This window comes from Centroberyx affinis, unplaced genomic scaffold, assembly GCF_046629955.1.
Source record: "Centroberyx affinis isolate AG114_WGS23_722 - 3 ecotype Tasmania unplaced genomic scaffold, CSIRO-AGI_Caff_v1 ptg003137l_1, whole genome shotgun sequence".
Taxonomy (NCBI): domain Eukaryota; kingdom Metazoa; phylum Chordata; class Actinopteri; order Beryciformes; family Berycidae; genus Centroberyx; species Centroberyx affinis.
The window spans coordinates 93164-113608 of record NW_027281198.1 but is presented as its reverse complement, the minus strand read 5'-3'; the positions used below and the strand labels follow the sequence as shown (position 1 = coordinate 113608).

Below are 20445 nucleotides of genomic sequence, written 5' to 3'. Positions count from 1 at the left end.
CCTTTAGCTGTCACACATCAGGTTTGATTACTTCCTCATGAGCCTCAGCTAACAGCCAATCCCCCCTCCCCCCAGCCTCTTAAAGATTACAAGTGACCGTCTACTGGGTCATAACCCTTTACTGAGACAGGTCAGACAGAATAAGAACAGAATAAGTGGATTACAGTATAGGCTGTCTCTGAGATTGACAACAAGCTACACTGCACAACATGTATAAGGACTGATGGTCAACTACAGGATGCTTATGAGATGCTTAAGCTGTAGTAGTATATATATATATATATATATATATATGTATAAATATAGTGGTTTTACTCTATAGGTCTCTCTCTAGATCTCCTTGTACAAATTACCCAGGTCCAAAACCTAGCATTTGACAGATGGTGACATGCAGGAGGAGATCGATTTCAATGTCAACCCAAATAAGTGCACAATTTTCACCATCTGATATTAATAAGGCACAGTGAAATTTCATAATAAACCAGCTTTTGAAAAATGTTTTGAACTGTTGTCAGTAAAATATTTAGGTTCCAATTTCACAGAAGGATGCAGTTAGCAGCTGTGGACGACTACAGATGTCGTCTCAACTTTCATTTTAGTGCTATATGTACTAGGGTTTTCAAAGTGGGTGCAGGCTGTCATGGACACCTATTCAAAGGCACCTATTCAAAGGCAAAATGTTACTTAAAAAAGTCCTTTAAAATATACCTGAAAATTAGTGTCTCTCTAGAAATCTACTTAAGTACAGTAAGTAGAGTAGGTGTAACATTTATTTTCCACCTCCAGCTGCTTCGATTGACGGTTAAGACTGATGGTGAAACTATGGTACATTCCAGAGAAAGGGCACTGAAATGCTAATGGCCCGTGCGCACTGTTGACACAAGCCTGTGTGTCTGGTTAATAGCTCCTCTCCGAGCAGCCCATCGCTCCTGTGACTCATACATTCACCAGGGAGCAGATGCCTGACTTGGTGACTCGCTCTCTCTCTGCCTCGGACCGGTTGGAGATGAACAGGACCGGTCCAGACAGCCCAGGGTGACCTCACAGCCAGCCGTCTCATCTCTCTTTGGTAGTCACACCAGTCATCCTCCTTCTCCGCCTCACTGCAATGGAAGCATACCTCTGGTCCGGGATAAACAAGTCTATTGATATGTACGGGAGAGTCTCCAATCTTGGCTGTACTGCGCAGCATCATGTATCTGCAGCTCTGACATGAAATGAAAGCACCAGGCCGCCGGCTTGGCATGTGCTCCAGTTATTTGGCACTGGCTGGCACTCAGCATGCAGTCATTTGCCTCGTCATACACAAACAAACAAACACACACACAGGAACTGCCCTCCCATGCTGTACATTTACATTAAATTTGATTGCAGCCAATTTTAGAACACACATTATTTTCAGATGCAGTAAATCTGTTGTGTCTATCTACAACTTGATACCACTGATTAAAAAGTTCCTGACCTTGTCTACAAGTAACATCATACATGTGAAGAACAGACAATTTAACACAAACCAAGTCTTTATTTCTCCTCCAACAAACTGTGGACAACACAGATATACAAGATAGAGGTATCTGAACATGTCAAATAATAATTAACCCTCTAGACCCCAGTAGAATTCTTGCTCATTCCAAAAAAACAAAGTTTTTCCATTAAAAAAAAACACAACTTCCCCTTTAATGTGGTACCAAATACATGGCAAAGCGATTCAGAGCATCTCCTTACTTTAGTGTCAACATTCACAGTATGACAACAAAACAAATCCTTCTTATCTTGGCTAACGACAAGCTTTGAAAATACTAAACCTCCAGTGCTTCAACCCACACAGTAATATAATAAGATCAGACAGTAATAGTTGCCAAACAAATATGGAAAAAGTCGCCAAACGTAGCTATATGGAGAAAAGTCGGTGCGACCCGGTCGGTCCTACCGACTCTTCGCCGCACTGCCTCCCAGAAAACAGTGTCTGTCTCTGGCAGTGAGAGTCATGTAGGTCCCGCTGTTTAGAGAAGGTGATTGTGTCTTGTTTTATCGAGCAAGAATAAGCGATTTTGATCAAAAAACGTCAACTCACAATGTCTCCGTAACTTTCCACTGTACACGGCGGGTCAGGTTCTGTCTCGCAGCACAATCTGACAGCTTCCATAAGGTTTTAAAAGTGGTGACTAAGCTGCCGCAGGGCAGAAAGTGGAAAAGTTAGGTCACTCACTCACTCACTCACTCATGGACGGTTTGCACGGAGCCTGCAGTTCATCAGATGACCTCTAGAGGGCGCGCCGTGGGTATGCACAGGATCTGTGCTTTGTTACATCTACCGCTGGAGGACAATTAAACCCGGGAAAAAATCAAACATGTCAGTGTCACCATATATATTTTCCGGGTCTGGTTCATTGATGACAACTTGAAGTTTATATAAAACAAAACTCAACTTTTTTAAAATGATTTAGAAATGATAGCCGCTCTTGGGCGCTATAGTGAAATATAGAACGGGCACTATGGGGTGTAGAGGGTTAATATCATTATTGTAACATTAATAACATGGAATGTAGTATTCTCCATTCACATTCTTTTTTTAAAAATTATTTTACATTTTTTAGTTTATTTTACAAAACATGTCAAATAAATAAATATCTCTATATCATCTGTCTCTGATAGCTATATGAATATAGTCTCTTTTGAATGAAGGGGAACGGGGAAAGAGGGATGGCAAAATGAACAGTTAGAAAAGATGAATGGAGGGTGAGATCACTTTCCCCGTCAACTCTGTCTTCACACAGATAACTCCTGCTCTCTCAGATCGCCCTGTCCCACCTGTAGCACACACAAGCCTTGTTCATCAGAATGTGTCTAACGTTACAGCTCCACTACCAGCGCCACGTTGCATCGCCATCAGCCCTGCGCCAATGTGACGTTCTACCTGCTCCACAGAGCATGTTGACTTTTGAATGGATACACCAGAAAACAATCAATTCAGCTTTATTTCAATGACGGAGAACGCATGTGTCAGCCATCAGGATGAGCCTCACCGATTTTTTAGCTTGGACGCAGCCATCGGACGCAACGCAACGTGGACGCAACGCGAGCAGTGGAGCATCTTTCAGTGCTGGTAAAGGAATCATTCCTTTGATGGCTGACGCCCGATGGCTGTAGTGAAGCAGGGCCATAAGTGTGCATATTTGTGTGTGCAAAATGCTGGCACTTTCTTTGGAATGGGACACAGGGAAAACATGCTTACCGTCTTGGACTTCAAAACTGCTTTTTATTTGCTGTCTAACTTATTTCCTAAACGATGAACTGAGTTAAAACAGAATGCGGTAACGTGACAATGGGTAAAACACTGACTCAATTAAACGGAAGATCACAGACGGCTCTTCTATGTTACCTTCAGGTCTGCTTCATATCCTGTAGACGGACACACAGTAACATTGAGAAGCACCAACGACAGAAACGGGGGGAGAACCGTGGGAGGCCGGCTACGACATCAGTTTTGATAAGCGAGGAAGAGCAAATCTCTCCTCTTCTGTAGTCCAGTCCCTGCTGTTTCCAAGGGTCATAAAAAGAGAGAGTGTGTAAAATGTTGTGTAACTGTGCATCTGTGTGTGTTTGGATGTGTGCATATGTGTGTGTGTGTGTGTTCATGCGTGCTGTCAGTCTAGTCTGTGCTGTGGTCCTCCAGCTGGGAGATGATGGTGATCAGGTTCTGGAGGCCAAAGATGTATCCACTGTCTTGGCCCTCGTGGACCACACTGTCCTCCCCATAGTATCGGCAGGTGGTGTGGGCAAAGTCTATCATCCTCACATCCACAGCGTAGCTGCGGGGGTCTGAGTGGCCCGGGCGACGGCTGCCCACCCCTGGGCTGCCGCTGCTGCTGGAGCAACTGCTGCTGCTGCTGCCGCTAGATGTGGACGGGCCATGGGGGAAACCAAGCGCACCTGCTACTTCATCCTCCTCCTCCTCATCCTCCTCCTCTCCCCTGTCCTCTGTCTCCTCTTCGTTCTCCTCCTCTTCTTCTTCTTCTTCTTCGGAGAGGCCGTCCTCAGCGTGCCGGCGCGCGTGCATTCGGTGGGGCTCTCCATCATAGATGATGAGCAGGGAGCTGGAGTAAAAGCGGTAGGAGTCGCAGGCTTCCAGGGCGGCTTGCATTTCCCTGAGCCTGCGCAGCACCGGGGAGAGCAGCTCGCGGCGCAGACGCTGGCCATTGTGGAAGAACTGAAACAGGGCTTCCTTGAAGCCTGGCAGGGTCAGCTTGCGGCCATGGTACTTGTTCATGAACATCAGCTGGCCCGAGTCAGACTGGTACACCTGGAGAGGGATGGAGAAACATGGAGAGGTTAGAAATACGTTTGTGATATATTTCGTGCACACTTGATGTTCTAAAGTGGGGATTTTTGAAGTGACTATGACAGCGTAACAAGCAGCCAAACAGAAGCCTGTTTGATACAGAGCCATTGTTTTGATCTGAGTAGCTCACGGTCAAACAAACTGTAGGGTGGTCAGCAGGTATAAAGTCTGAGAACAGGTAAAGACCAAAAAACTGTATACATATACTGTGTATATATAACAGCATTCTAACCAGCATTCACATGTTTTCATCTCAAAAAGTTACTGGCCGGTGTAGCCGACCGATTTATCCGTCAAAGACAAATTTCACAGGCATTTGGCAGGTATTAATTTCAGACCCTGGCTGCAAGGTAGAGCCCAATACACCTTAAATAGGTTCCGACACATTTAAAGGTCAGTCAGGTAAACGGCTAGCCTGGTGTCCAGCGCCTATGAATCGCAGTTTTCAGCACTCTTCGAATGTGCATGGCGATTCATAAGGGATGAATGAATGGTGGACCCCTTATGAATCGCCATGCAAATTTGAATTTGAGTGCTGAAACCTGCGATTCATAGGGGCTGGACACCAGGCTAGTAAACAGCCCCACAGAGCCCTGTGTTGGCTTGGAGCCTACCTGCATGCCACAGAGGCGGACTCCTATGGAGGCAGATGTGCTCTGCTGGCACTTGCGGATGTGCATGGCCTTCTTCTCCTCTGAGGCGTCGTCTCCATGCTGCCGGGTGCCCATCTTTAGGTCCAACACGCACGGCACCGTGTGGCGCCACGTCAGGTTCTCTAGCAGGATGAATTCTGTGAAACCGAGTCAAGGAGAACAGAGTGGAAGAAGCAGGGGCTTCACATGCACTGATATCAGCTTACAACTCCGCTCAGCTGGATTCCAAGCTCCCTCCCCAGAGACTTCACTTATATTGACTTGTATTGATTGCATTCTGTATGCTACCTTTGTTCTATTGTCATTACAATATGGTCAGTGGAGTCATAGTAATATCAACTAACTGATGTGAGCGCTCCACAGGCAAATAAATTGATACCTAGAAGTCGTATGAGACAACCAGCCTCTCAGCTATGGGCCACTGATAACCATATAAACCTCTCCACATGTAAATATGCAGCTCTCCAGTCAGTGAAAGGATACTGTACTGGTTGTGGTGCTTGGCGTTCTCCTTCATCCTCTGCAGGTGCTGCTGGTGACACTTGAGGCTCCAGGGGTTGTGTTTATGCTGTGGGACAGCGTTGCTCTGGCTGCGCTCCAGCCGGTAGTAGAGCACCTCAGCCGGCTGCAGCCACTCCAGCTCCACATCCTCCTGGAGCTTATGACCACTGGACATCAGAGGGAGAGAGAGACTCATCAGTTCACACTACAGCACAGCATGACTGGACTAACAACAGTTACCATGGATCGGCTGCACTGACACTGAGCGAACCTGCACAACAAAGTGGTGCCTTTTACAGGTCGATTGTGTATATACTGTTTCGTCACACACTAAATAAAGAGGGGGCCAACAAACAAAAGGGAAACAAAAGTGTCATTCATTTACCAACATTTACCATCAATTTAAACATCCACCTCCTCCCATCCTCTGCCTCAGCCACTATCACTCCTCTAGTCCTTTCACCTTTCCTATGGTCAGGGCTGACTGAATCAAATCTGTGTGTGCGTATGTGTGCATAAGCATGCATTGAAGTTACATAACCATGGGGGTGTAGCCTGTGCTTGCTTATGGCTGCCAAGATCTGGGGATCAGCCTCTTACAGCATTCGGATCCTGTTTGCATGAAGCTGTATGTGTAGCTGTATGTGTAAGTCATTGCGTGCGTCATTTGTTCTTGTCAGTCACTTGTTATTGTGTCAGTCAGATTCCAGCATTCCAAGGGAAACTATGGAAGGACTGGGTTAAATGTATCACAGTTAAGTAACTGCTCTGAAGCGATCAATGCATCATCTGCCAACCTCAACTTATTCAATATCACTGAGCCTTGATGTGATTGTGAAAGTGACTCACATTGCCCCAGTCTGTTGATCGTTTGACCACACCTCCTACACCCTACACTAAAAGGAGGGCAACAGGTTCCGGAGTGTTTTTTTGTCTCTGGCTGTAAATCCAGGAGTTGAACATTTGCCTCCCCATCTCACCTCTTATCCTTGTCTTTGCGGGAGTGGTGGCTTCGGCCGTCTTTGCTGTAATTTTCATTGTCCACAAGCAGGGAGGATGCCATCTTGTTGCCCCACTTGAGCATTTTGCTCTTGGGCTCACAGTCGGTCGAGGGGTCCTTGTTCTCCAGGTCCCCTGCTGGGTCGCTGTGGAGGGGGTAAGCGATGAGGCAAAGATTCCCCTCCTCATCCTCCTCAAAGCTCACCGACACTACACCTGAGACAGAGAGAGGGAGGGAGACAGAAAGAGGAAATAAAAAAAAAGACATCAAGACGTGTCATGAAAGCAGTGAAGAAAAATTGGCCAGAGGACAATAAAGCTGACAAGATAGAAAAAGCTGTGAAGTGCCGAGCATCTCTTACCCCCATCTCTTTCTGCTCTGCAGCACAGTTACACTTACAGAGTAGTTTGTGTCTGCACCCACGTCTCTTTAAGACATCTGATAGAAATCCAACAATACCTGGACAAGACTATGACAGACACAGAGATACTGATCTCCCTATAGCAACACATGTGGACAGAAAGGAAGACTGAGCAAGACAGGGAGAAAAAGAGAGAGGAAGACAGTCTGGGGACAGGGGCAGACCATGTACGTATATTTCCATATCAATTTATGCACAGTGGTCTTTCTCATTGAGTCAACCCATACACATACACACAGCAACAAAGTATATTTAAGCCAGCCTAATGCTATAAAGCGTGCACCAGCAAAGAGAAAATTACTCCAGGCCAAACATAAATGACACAACGCTACAAAAATGTCAAGACAGAATGCAGTTTATTTAAGATTACCACAAGTTTATCACAAACAACATGATGAGTTATGTATATGTAGATATAGATACATATAGATATACAGATAGACAGATAGCTAGCTAGATAGAAAGCTAGCTAGATAGAAAGCTATATAAATAGACAGATAGATAGATAGATAGATAGATAAAGGATAGCCATAACTCATACAGAACCCATATTTAACATTCACCACACAAAAAATTGCAATTACAATTGCCTTGTATAGATATAATACTGTTTCCTTTTTCCTCAGCGTTCTGGAGGCAAACTTTAAAAGCAGCAGTGAGGCTTGTGGGACAGTCAGAGGAAAGACACTGATTAATGTTCCCGGAGTGCAGGGTTCACCTTTCACTTTTCTACCAGGGACAAAAGGGAAACAGCTGCACTGACCCGTGAGGCAGCGTCTTATATAACATTTAAAGGGAACGTGAGGTAGTTTAAGGGTATGGGGAATGATGAGGAAGAGGATACAATTGTAGAGTCAACCCAACAGAGGGCTTTTTAGGACCCTGCAGATTCTGCAGAAAGTCAGCCTCACTGATGTCACTCACTGCATGGCAGATTTAACCCCTACTGCTTCCTCAGTAAAAAACCTGCTCAGCTAGTTGAAATATGTGAGCATATATTTGTGAACTGTAGGTGTAAGGTGATAGAGTATGTGCGCATGTGTTTTTGTTTTGTTTGACTTCGGTAGTGCTGACATGTTACACCAGTCTATCAACAAAGTCTCTGTTTGGTATCGTACACGTCACTCAGACTGCTCTATTCTAGATCGTGACATGGGGGGAGGTGGTGGTGGTGCTGTGTGCATCAGTTTTGTGGGCCCATCCACTGTCATCCTGAGGATTTGGCCCGTCTTGGTCCTTTCAGATGACCTCATGAGCTCTCTCCAGCAGCTCCATTGATCTCTATCTCTTGGCTACTGGACCCGAGCGAGGCAGGATTTTGCCTCGTTTTGCATTCACCATGCTGGGAGGAAACACAGGGACTGGCTGTGCACTGGACAGAGAAACACTAGCTCCCAACTGTCTGCTTACCCAACTTACCTGTCTTGTCAGTCTGGCCTCCTACAAACAGGCCACCCAGGTGGGGAGGTGTGGTTCGTACACAGACCACACAGCCAACAGGGACTCACTGCTACACTGCCCTCCTGTGGCAAGGTCCAGTATAGCACAAGCTGTTCCTGGCAGGCACCTAGAAAAATTGCTTGTGTAGGGGGAAGGAGCTCAGTCCCCTAAAATCAGTCCCCTACAGTCTTTACACCTTGCAACGACCCACAGAAAAGTAAAGTGTGTCTGCAAAAATCTATTTCCACCTCAATTCCCAAGGGAGGCACATAGAACACAACAACACAACAGCAGCCACAACACAGGCAGTCAGTGTTTGGTTTAGGCTAGTTTGCCTTACCTCTGTATTGGGGGGTGAACTTCCTCATGGCAGCAGGCAGGCTCTTGTAGAACTGATGCTCGCGGGGGATGAGGGGCTTGCAGATGGTCTGCTCTCCAAAGCGCAGAACGCAGGAGTGGCCCCCCACCTGGTGCACGAAGGGCTCAAGCATCACCCCTTTCTCCATGTAGCACTGCTGGTGCTGCAGCTGGTTCTGTTGCAGTTTATGTTGCTGCTGTTTTTGCTGTTGCTCTGCGTTGATGGCTTCCTGGGCCTGAGCCTCCGCAGCCGGACTCATCCTCCTCTGACCCTGACCACACTACCGCGGGCATTAGCCTCGCACACGCACACACACTGTGGTGGGGGCCGTATCTGGGCAGGAACACTCGCTCAACCAGTCCTGGTATCTTGTATTAAGATCTCAGGTTTCTGCAAGATATTCTGATCCCTTCCTCACGCGGCGTCTTCAGAGGCTGCTGTGATGATGATCTATTTCGTCTGTGCGGTGGGGGATTCTGCTGCTCGAAAACAAAGAGGGACAGGAAGGAGGAAATAGAAGAGAAATAGAAACAGAAAAAGAAAAAGGCTCAGCTTTTGATAGATGTTTAAATCCTTTTTTGTCTCCTTGTCTGGCAATTCTTCTAGCTGCGTAGAAATACAAAGCCCCTTTTAAGTCCTTTGAGTGTTGATGAAGGTTTAGACTAGTGCTGCAGCAGCAGATATGGCAGACAGACGCAGATCCTGCATGCGTCTCCACTGCAGACTGAAAGCTCTCTGACAGCCAAGCGCTGGCTCACGACTGGTAAAGCTCCCACTAGCCTGACACTCAGCCCGCCCCCATCAGCCTCAATCCACCAATCAGCAGCAGCAGGAGCAGGTTGTTGGGTGGTAACCCTTCGAGGGAAAAGAGCAAGCAAACAAAGACAAGGGCGGGTTGGAGAGGGGGGTCTGGGGGAGGGGAGAGAGAGGGGAAAGAAGTATAAAAACAAGGAGGGAGGGCCAAGCTGAACTCAGCTGTTTTTCTCTCTGTGTGACAGGAGGGTTTTAACAACCTGACAGAACAGGCAGTACTGTTTCCTCATATTAAGAGAGGCGGAGGGGGAGGAAGAATGAAGGAAAGGGAGGACAGAAAGAAAGACACTGAGCAGTGATAAAATAATGCAGGTGCCCACTGCTCACATGCAGTGCAAACACACCAACAAGTAGTCAAATACAAACACAATGCCAGTCATGTGCTAACGCATAGCTTAAATAAAACTTGGCCTGAATGATAAACAGCCTTGGCAATGGCAGCACGTGATTACTTGATGATGGGGGAAAACGGTGCAAAATAAGGGTGCCCTCTTTTTAATGCTGAATGCTAGTTAGGTGGTGCAGCTCCACCAGAGGCGCTTTTTTGTTCCATGCTTCCAATGTTTTCTTCCCACATTTTGCACTGCATCATGACACAAGGCTAGCTTTGTTTGACTTTTGATCATACAGCAGGCTTCAGAAAAAGTCTGTTTTTAACAAATTCCCCACGGAGGCATAGGCTATATAGGGTCAGGAATTTCCACTGAGCTCCCAAATTATATTATCCCATGACGTAGTGTAATAAATTGTGTTGTGGTATGTTAAAAATTGTATTCAATACAATGCCTAATACTATCCTACAGGACAGCAGTGCCAATGTCAAATAGTGAATAGCAACGAATAAATTACTGGATGAAACTTGACCTTTATAAAAGATAATATTTTAGAACATCATAATGTCATTAAGTTTTTCTATAATATACTGTATTGAATCCCCATAGCAACACTCAGCTAGCCAACTTGCTTAGTTGCCTGCAAAGAACATTCTTCATGGATTCCTGCCTTTAGTTTGCACAGTGAAATTAGTTGTTATTAGTTGTCATAGTAAGGCCTACAGCACATTAATAAGAATTTGAAGGATTTATGGAAACTGGTCGAGTAGTAGAAAAGGATGGAGATGGCAACAGAGGCCAGGATGTGGTGTTGGGAAGATGGGGTGGGGGGGTTAGTTGAGAGCTCGTGCTGCACTTGGAGTGGAAACTATAATCCCTACCTTGCTCCCTCCCTCCCCTTCTTGACACAGATTATCATGGCAGGCAAAATAACATCTGATTAAGCCAGTCACTCACTGCTGTCTCCATTCATGTGTGTCCACCTTTTGACCGTTTGTGTGAAAACAGCCAATACACTGTAGTGCCAGTGCATTATTAAAATATGGTTTGTTTATCAGTGTGTGTGTGCATGTTTGATATGGCCATGTTGGATAGATCACTAAGAAATCACCCTGTTTTTTTTTGTGTATGTTCTAGTGTGTGCATGTGTGTGTGTGTGTGTGTGTGTATGTGTTGGATTCTGGCTGGTTGTGGAGGCAACAGAGTCAGAGAGCCCAGCACTAATCTCTCTAATCCAGCCTCTTGGAACACAGGAGGAAAATGGGCCATGCCAAACAAGTAGGAAATAAAAACTGTTACACTTAAACACACATACATACACACAAATGCTTTTAATGTTGTTTGATGTTTGACAATCAGTCATCAAATTACCAATGGTCGAGTGATACAGATGTGGGTTGAAAGACTGTTGAGGATCAGGATTTTTTCATTCTAGCACCTTCAGCTGGATGTACAAGCGCTAAATCTGAGATGATGAAATCACTTCAAAGTGTATATCCTGTCCTGAACTCTAAACCCTAGTTGTTACATTTAACATTTTAAAGGTAGTTATTGTTTGCTTTTACATCAATGAAAGTGTACTGCATAGTAAACAGCAGTAGCGATCTTTTTCACATAGTATTTACTCTTTAAAAACATGGCAGTTAAAATATTCTCACCTAAAAAATGTTGGCCTAATCAATAGCTAACAGCTAACACTAAATTGTTACAACAATAGTTACTTGTAATCAATCCATCCAAGATTAAAATTGTATATGAATGCAATCTATATGAATGTAGCTTAATAATTTTTTACAACCGATACTACTATTTTCAGTTGTGGTCAACTACTATCAATGGAGCACAGGTGGAAAGTCATGTAAAACCAAAGTAGACTGCAGCAACTGCAGTTGAGTGCAAAACTGTTTGGTTACTTTGTAGGGAACACTTGCTTGGCTGTAATAGGAGCAATCTAGGAATTTAAGCTTATTCTACTGTTGCACTCACAGTAAGTTGATCTGGATAAGAAGAAGTTGCTTTGCATAGGAGGGTAAGATAAATGCCCGGAATGAAAATGTAAATGTCACTATCTCTGTTAGGTCCTGTGTTTCAACTTAACAACATGAAAATCTCCTCAGTAAAAAGTCCAAGGGGGCAATGTGAGACAAAGTTAACACATACAGAACCAAAAAACCCAGCTCAGATTCTCACTTATTATTCGATCTTAACTTGAGTAAGTCCTTGTATAGATGATGAAAAAACAGGCAAGCATGAAAAGGGGAGCTGCTTCAATGACACCACCAATTGACAGGGAACTCTCGAGTCCAATGAGCTGTCACATATCTCAGTATGGTTTCACATTCACTAGATATATCAACCAATCATGAAATCATCACTAGCCACTGAATTCTCTCCTGAGTTCAATGAGCTGTCACACATCTCAATGCAAATTTGGGATGAATGAAAACAATCAAAAAACCTCCCAGCCAATCAGGAAAGGGGGAGGGGCTTAAATTATATCACCAATCAATACTCACTCCTGACTCCAACAAGCCAAGAAATAAAAACAGATAAAAAGATAAAATTCATATAAAAGAACAAGCAAAAATGTAAAGAATCAAAAAAAGAAATGTAAAGAAAAAAGAATCAAATCAACTAAAATATAAAGATATTTTTACCCCCTTAAAGGAAACACAGAATCAAGCCGCGTTACTTCTTGGTATTGAGTAGTCACTCTCACATTGGTGACACTGTCAACGAGTACACGATTAAGTGTGCCTTACCTCTCCAAAGATAATCACAACTTAAACGACTTTTTGCCGGCCTGGCGACACTGTCAACCAGTATACGATTAAGTGTGCCTTACCTCTTCAAAGATAATCACAACTTAAAAGACCTTTTGTCGGCCTCACCGGACAAAAATATGTATAGCGCTATAACTTTTCGGAGAGTGAACTCCCTCAATTCTTCCTTTCAAAAGGAAATCAATTTAGATGAGATCATGAAGGATTCTTAGAAGGAGCATAGATTCTTTCCGGTGGTCTTACCCCGCCGCATAGGCAGGCCCCACAGCCCTTATAGGACTTGTCAAATGTTCCTTTAGAACAATACACAGATCAGCTAAGCAATTACAATTATAAACTTCAAGCAATCCTTCAATACTCCATATAGGTTTGTGGATCCTGTCAGAGCGGAGAAACTACTCACAAGAGTTCCTCTCAACTCCTGTTGGGATCCTTTTCGTGACGCCAATTAATGAATAATTTTGTACTAAAGACAAGTTCGCCGTCTGTAAACAGTTAAAATGAAGGTTATTTAAAAGCTAAGCTGAAAAGATAAGTTTTTAGTATCACAGAGCCCGCCTCTCTAATATTCTTTGGGAGGGTGTTCCACAGTTTAGGAGCATAGTTAAAAAAGGCTGCATCCTCAATATTCTTTTGAGTGGGGTTTTGTACTTATAACAAACCAGCAGTAGAAGACCTAAGGGCTCTTGATGGAATGTAGAACAGCAGAGATTCTGTAATGTAGGCCGGTCCTAAGCCATTAAGAGCTTTGTATACAAGTAAAAGAACTTTAAAATCAATTCTAAAGGACACTGGGAGCCAGGGCAATGTAGCTAAAACCGGAGTGATATGCTCTCACTTCCTTGTTGTTGTTAAAAGTCTAGCTGCAGAGTTTTGGATAAGCTGAAGCTTCTCAATAGACCTTTTAGGGAGGCCGGTAAAAAGGGTGTTGCAGTAGTCCAGTCTACTTGTAACAAACGCATGAGTTAGCTTTTCAGCATCTTTCTGGGTTAGGAAGGGCTGCACCTTGGCAATATTTCTAAGATGAAAGAATGCTATTCTGGTCACCTTGTTTATATGGGAATCAAAACTTAGATGAGAATCTAAGATAACACCCAGGCTTGTTACTTCTGATTTGATCGAGGGATTCAGGTTCCCAAGTCTAACCCTTGTGGAGAGTTCTTCACTTTTGGCTTTGGGGCCAACCAAAAGTATTTCTGTCTTATCTTCATTCATTTAAGAAATTTGTGTTCATCCAATCATTGATAGCCAATAGACAAGTAGTGAGGGAGCTTAAGGCATTTGCATGATTTGGCTCTACAGAAATGTGTAGTTGTGTATCATCAGCATAGCTATGGAAATTGACATTATGTTCTCTGATAATATCACCTAATGGAAGCATGTATAGTAAGAAAAGCAGGGGACCAAGACAGCTTCCTTGTGCAACACCAGAAGTTAGATCATGTTTCTCTGATACATGATCTCCAAGACAGATGAAAAAATTCCTCCCTGTAATCTAAGTTCTGAACCAGTTTAGGACACATTCAGAGAGAGAGACCAACCCAGTTCTCGAGACGATCTATGAGAATATTGTGGTCAATGGTGTCAAATGCTGCACTCAAGTCCAAAAGGACCAGAACTGAGACCCTGTTGGCATTAGTGCTAAGTCTCAAATCATTGACTATTTTGGTGAGAGCAGTTTCTGTGCCGTGGTTGGTTCTGAAACCTGACTGAAACTCCAGAATGTTGTTTTCATTTAAAAAGTTGTTAATTTGGTTAGAAACCACTTTTTCAAGTACCTTACTTAAAAAAGGAAGGTTTGATATGGGCCTGTAGTTACTTAGGACCCCACAGTCCAAATGTGATTTCTTCAACAGCGGTTTCACAACAGTGGTTTTAAAGGCATCAGGAAAAACCCCTGTCTCAAGTGATGTATTAATGATTTTCAGAGCAGAGTTTGAGACACTATTGAAAACCCTCTTAAAAAATGTAGTGGGGACAGGGTCAAGAGAGCAGGTGGAAGATTTACTCTCTATTACAATCTTATTAAGTTCTGCAACAGAAATACTAGAAAATGCCCTCATAGATGTTTGACTTTTACAAGGTTGGTTATTGAAATTACCAGCACCTGAAGCGATACTAGCCCCGATAGTTGTGATTTTGTTTTTAAAAAAGTTAGCAAATTCCTCACATTTTGCATCAGAGGCTTGGCTTAAAATGTCAGAGACAGGGGCAGGAGCAGTTGGTCAATGGTGGGAAACAGTATTCTAGGATCACTCCCGCTCTCTGTAATGATCTTTGAGAAATGGGCTTTTCTTGCAGCACGTACAGCATTGTTATATGCAGTTAAGTTAAGTTATCAATGAAGTTCAGTCCTTTTAAATTGCAGGTTTTGGACAGCCATGTATTCAATCCAAGTAGCCTGCTAAACTTATTGATTCCTCTGTCAGCTGTTGGTAATGGCCCACTGATAAAGGACTGAATCTCTAGTTTGCCAAGTCTGTTAAAAAGTTCAATGAAGTCCAGCTTTAGCAGTTTCGACTGCTCTCTGCGAATATCATTTGTCCCCACATGTACAATGATTTGATTCATTTCTGGGTGATCAGACAGTACTTGGGGGATTTTTTCACTGATGTCACAGACTATTGTACTTGGAAAACAACATGTTTTGATCATCTTACCGCTTATGTTTCTGATAGCGGCGTCTCCAACAATGAGAATGTTCGGCACAGGCATCTGCTCCACTGGGGGGCCAGGCTTCTTGACCGTCCAAGCCTTTAACTTTAACACTTAATCTGTGCGCACCTTACTCCGTTGCCGTTCTTCCTTGTGCAAATTATCAATAGTGGTCGGCATTTCTGATTCACACAGATTCAATAGTGGTTGAAATCTATTTTCCAGCCATAGTGTCGGGGATGACTGCAGTCTCTTATTTGCAGTCGGAAAAACAGGAAAATATTGCCGAAAAATAGATAAGCAGGCAGGAGCAAAGCAGAGAGCGCCTGTAGTGCTGGAGGGGCGGAAGCAAAGAGCTTTAAGGTACCTTGTTTTGGCTGAATTTGAAGGAAGTCAACTCAGGTTGGACTGAAGGAGACCAGAGTGATGGACTTTCAAACTGGATAGGCCAAATGAGGTGAAGTTTGTGAAATAAGCCTTGAGGGTGTCAGTTATTTTCACTTCTGAAGAAACAAGACACACAGGCTCCCATGTACGCTATTTGAAGCCAAAAGATTTCAACACTCATGGCAACACATCAACATCTACTTGCACAGACCAGCTGGCATAAACATAAATACTTATGGAAGTATGTAAATGAACCAAACATTTCAGTGATTTATAAGCAATAGCCTAAACCTTTAAATGTGCACAGAGGAATTTAAGAGGCACACGATGGAACATTGCAGCCCTAACTGGAAAAGCACCTATGAACAGAGTAGAGAAAGGAAAGAGAGAGAGACAGAGAGAGAGAGAGAGAAAGAGAGAGAGAGAGAAAAGAGTGCAATGACCTTGACAGAAATGAGCAGAGCACAGCATGGGGCAGTTAGCGAGGGCTTTAGACAGTGCAGCTGAGGTGCCTACCAGACGCAAACAGAGACAAAGGGATCCACTAAAACCCAAGTTGCAGCAAGTTGGGTTCCAGCCCCTCACCTCCACACACTTAGGAAACCATAGGGCAAAACAGAGGTGTAGAAGTACACTTCTGACAACATCAGAGCTTTTCCAATCTTGATCAAGGCCGAGGTTGTTGTGTTGATTCTGGACAACACAATAAGATAATAAGTCCCTTTATCAGGCTCTGCCAGTGTTATCAATAAGGGATGAGGAGATATCATGGGCTCCTGATTGAAATGTATGACATGCAGTATCCCTTGAATAAACCTTGTTTGACTAGCCAGGGAAAAAGACAGCACATACAGAATATGCACATGAATGCATATTGGCTTACACCAAGCAGAGCCTCAATCTGGGTACCACAAGGCTTGGTGGTGGCATCTTAACCAAGCAACATCCCTTATACTACAGGTAATACATTTAATTTAGTTTACTTTTTTGTTTGACAGAAATTATACAACAAAGAATTCAAGTTTTCATCTTCATCTCCTTCTAAATTTGACAGTGGACAGGAGGACAAAAAGCCCATGGGGGGCTTCTGCTTGTGAGAGAGTGATTTTGTAGTGCATCTACCAATAAACAGGATCTTTTACAATTATCCCTTGTGCCATTTATGATGAATGCCTATGTTGAAACCTGGCTTGGATGTTAAAGCAAAGGGGGGTTGAGTGACAGCAGGTATGTCATTGGGGTTATGAAATGGCCATCTCCCATCAAAGATGTTTCATTAAATTAGGGCTGTAACAGCTCCAGAGGGCTAAGCAGCATATTCAGGTATCGCAGAACTGCGATCGACACATCTGCTGTTATCGAGATGACCCGTGTAGAACGGGGTGGAGTCTGTCTCGTGCCCACGTGCGGCCCAGAACATGGGCAAGAGGGCAGGCTGGGTAACTGGAGTGGGGCTAATGCGGAGGTGCCGAGTGAACTTCGATGGAAGACAGATGGAAGAGGTAGAGGCACGAGAGAGGGGAACATGAAGGACATAATAACAAAGACCTCACACACACACACACACACACACACACACACACAGCTCCTACTTCCAATATACACTACACTTACACAATACTATCCAAACTACTCCTGAATACAAAATTACCTCCAAAAATATACTGCTTATCCCTACTATTTTTCTGGGTTCTGAGAACTAGTGGGTGTTGTGTGCCAGTTTTTAATGGTGACCTTATCTCCTGCAAGAGCCTTAAAAGATTTAGGATGAGACATACTGTATAATCTGAATGAGGTGGCACAGGTCTGGATTTACCTAGACAGATTACTGGCAAAAGGGAAGCATGCATAGACACATACACTCATATGCATGTGTACACACGCACACAGACCCAGATAAGATCGCACAAATGCAGGCATATAGACACACATGTAGAAACAGTATCACACATACACCAATATCACATATGAAGACACAAACAAATACACACACACACACACACGCACGCACACACACACACACACAACCTCTGCTGACCTGGCACCTGGCACTGGCGTTGTGGAAAAAGGCTGATCTCACCTGTGTGGTGATTGGCAGGGTCATTTTCCAGACTGATCATCTCACATCACATCACACCAGATAAGCCCGCTAACCAAATCCTCATAGGTCACCATACACCTATAAGCCCCCACTAAAAATACCACATGTTGTTGGCTATTCAGGCTACTGAGTGGCTATTAATACACTGCTCTGCTCCACACCATACACAGAGACAAACAGACAAATAAACACAGGGGTCATACAGTGGGGAAACAATTCACAGGCTGCCATCAATGGTTAATAAGGCTGGCATGGGAGTCACCTATGAAACACATTCCAGTTCCAGCAAAGAGTTAAAAGGGCTGTAAATACCTGCACTGACAGAGTGGACAGTGTGACACACCTGACGCAACAATGCGACAGGTGTGTCACACTGTCCACTCTGTCTCTGCCTATCTGTCTCTCTCTGTCTCTGGCCGTCTCTATTTTGCTTATAAACACACCTGAAAACATGGCATGACCCAGTTCTGAGGGACAATGCTGAATATGCAGGACGCAGATGCAAGCAGGTGAAACCTATATGAATCCAAGTAATAGAGAGGAGAACAAGACAAAAGGGGACTAGTTGGAGTACATTTTTCAGTTTATTAAAGGATTCACTTGCTGAAAACATCCTTATCCTCAAGAGCTGAGGTACTGCAGTGGCAGTGCTCAAACGTACATGCGTCCACACACACTAGAGTATCGAGTGTCATCTTGAGTATCATGTCTATATTACATTACTATTTGCATGATAGTATCATAGAAGAACACAATGGAAACAGTCATTAGAACTGGTATGGTTGCCATCTTGCTTCCATCCAGACTTCATCAAATACTAATCAGCAAGTAAATTTCTGATAAAGCTTTATTTTACAGCCCGCTAATTACAGTGTAACTAGTTTGTAATTATGGGGTACTAATATAATAACAATGCTGTAGTTACAGGGTAACAAAACAATACGTCCGGGAATTAAGGGGTAACAATTTTGTAATTTTGAGAGATTTATAATGTAGTTATGGTGTAACTATTTTTGTAATTACTGCATACTTAAAATACATACATAAAATAATTACAGGGTACAGTAACGTAATTAGGGGGGACAAAACAAATGTTATCAATGCTTGTTCCCTGTAGTTATGGAGTAAGTATTTAGACCCTAAATTGTTTTATAAAAGGATTATGAAGGTTTATATTTTACATTTTATATTATAAATATGACATTTGATATTTATATTACATTCAATAAAGCTCTTGTATGTTCAATTAAGTCTGTTACTGTGTGTTGAAGTTCCATATTTCTTGTGTATGCTATATTGTTACAGAAATGTCACCAAACGAAAACCAAGCTGGTCTAGGGTCTCCTCTCTTAATATCGATTATCAGATGCACGTATGTGACTTTCTGTTAAACTGTATTTACTGTGGGGCAACCTTGCACTTACTCTATAATTATAATGAACAAGAGGGGAACAAGCACCGCTTTATTTTACAGCCTGCACACCTGCATACCTTGTAATTACTCCATAACTTATAAATCTCTCATAATTACAAAATTGTTAACCTCAATCTCTCAATGATTTTGAAGTCATCAGTTTGAGTCTCATGGGATAGAGTCTCAACAAGGCGGAGCAGGTTGGATTGAGTCTCAACATGCTGAGCTGGGTGGATGGATGCTCCAGCATTACCTAACACTGTGTCTTCGGTCATGAGAGGAGACTCTTTCTCTGTGGGAGGAAGGTCTCCTTTGTCCATATCCAAGAGAATTTGGATGCTGACGAAGCTGCACTGGCTATTGGTTCCCATATATTGAGGCTCTCAAATCCACAAGCAGGTTTGGAGCCAAAACCAACAGTAGACTGAGGTGAAAGATCATAGTCGAGCTCAGCAGTCACTCCAGAGAAACTAGAGGCTTCAGCATAAACATAATGCTCCTTCTTAAGGACATTTGCAAACATGTAGTTGATGTTTTCATGGCAACTGTCATTAAGGGCATTGAGTTGAGCGACAATTTGCATGGATGCTGAAAGAAATGCAATGGAAACATCTTAATGATCAAATAACCATAAAGCCACCTGATGTAGCTTCATTCAAGGTCAACATGCTTCATCATAGCTTAATCTTATGCCTTTCATCATAGTTTTGTTTCAACAATAAGTCTAACTAAATTTACAATGTAAATCAAACTAAGGAAGAACTGGACACAAATGCAAATCCTTCAGCACAAACAACTAGTTTATCCTGACTGTCTGTCTCGTTTGTCTGTTTAGCAAAATCCTCTGTACTAATTTTTTCCGGTTAGATAATAAAATTATAAATACATGTGGCTTACCAAGATGGAAATCACTCTCCATGTTTTCCTTTCTAAAAAGGAAGATATTGTTGATGTTTCTCCAAATGAATGCAACGTGAGTTTTCTTTCTCAATTTGCAGGTGAACACCGATCAGAGATGAAACTGTGAGTCTGTTTGTCTTCAGGTCAATCACTTCCTTTATGACACTGACATTCTAAATTCTATGAACTCTGCTGCATTCTGTCCTGCTGCATTATGATTCATCAGAGCTCAGGCCCAGTAAACTTTGATGAAAGAGATGTCTCACTTCGTACATGGTTTATAAACTATACAAGATTAAAAAACACATAACTGAATATTTGGAATTTGTATTAAGATACCGTATT

The 20445-nt window shown here is 43.2% G+C and overlaps 1 protein-coding gene across 4 annotated transcripts; it reads right to left on the bottom strand.

The window, feature by feature from the left end:
- Window positions 1-1520: 1520 nt before the first annotated feature.
- LOC139659552 (inositol hexakisphosphate kinase 2-like) lies at window positions 1521-9424 on the bottom strand. Of its 4 annotated transcripts, none has more exons than XM_071537858.1 (6): window positions 8698-9424; window positions 6477-6711; window positions 5479-5663; window positions 4957-5132; window positions 3895-4303; window positions 1521-3822 (listed from the first exon to the last, which is right to left on the bottom strand). In XM_071537858.1, exons 1-6 carry the CDS (start codon window positions 8972-8974, stop codon window positions 3653-3655), a joined length of 1452 nt encoding a protein of 483 aa, XP_071393959.1. In that variant the 5' UTR covers window positions 8975-9424; the 3' UTR covers window positions 1521-3652. The 4 variants fall into 4 exon arrangements, with proteins under 4 accessions (XP_071393959.1, XP_071393961.1, XP_071393960.1 ...); XM_071537860.1 differs by having other exon boundaries at window positions 3925-4303; XM_071537859.1 differs by having other exon boundaries at window positions 1521-3852; window positions 3934-4303.
- Window positions 9425-20445: the final 11021 nt, after the last annotated feature.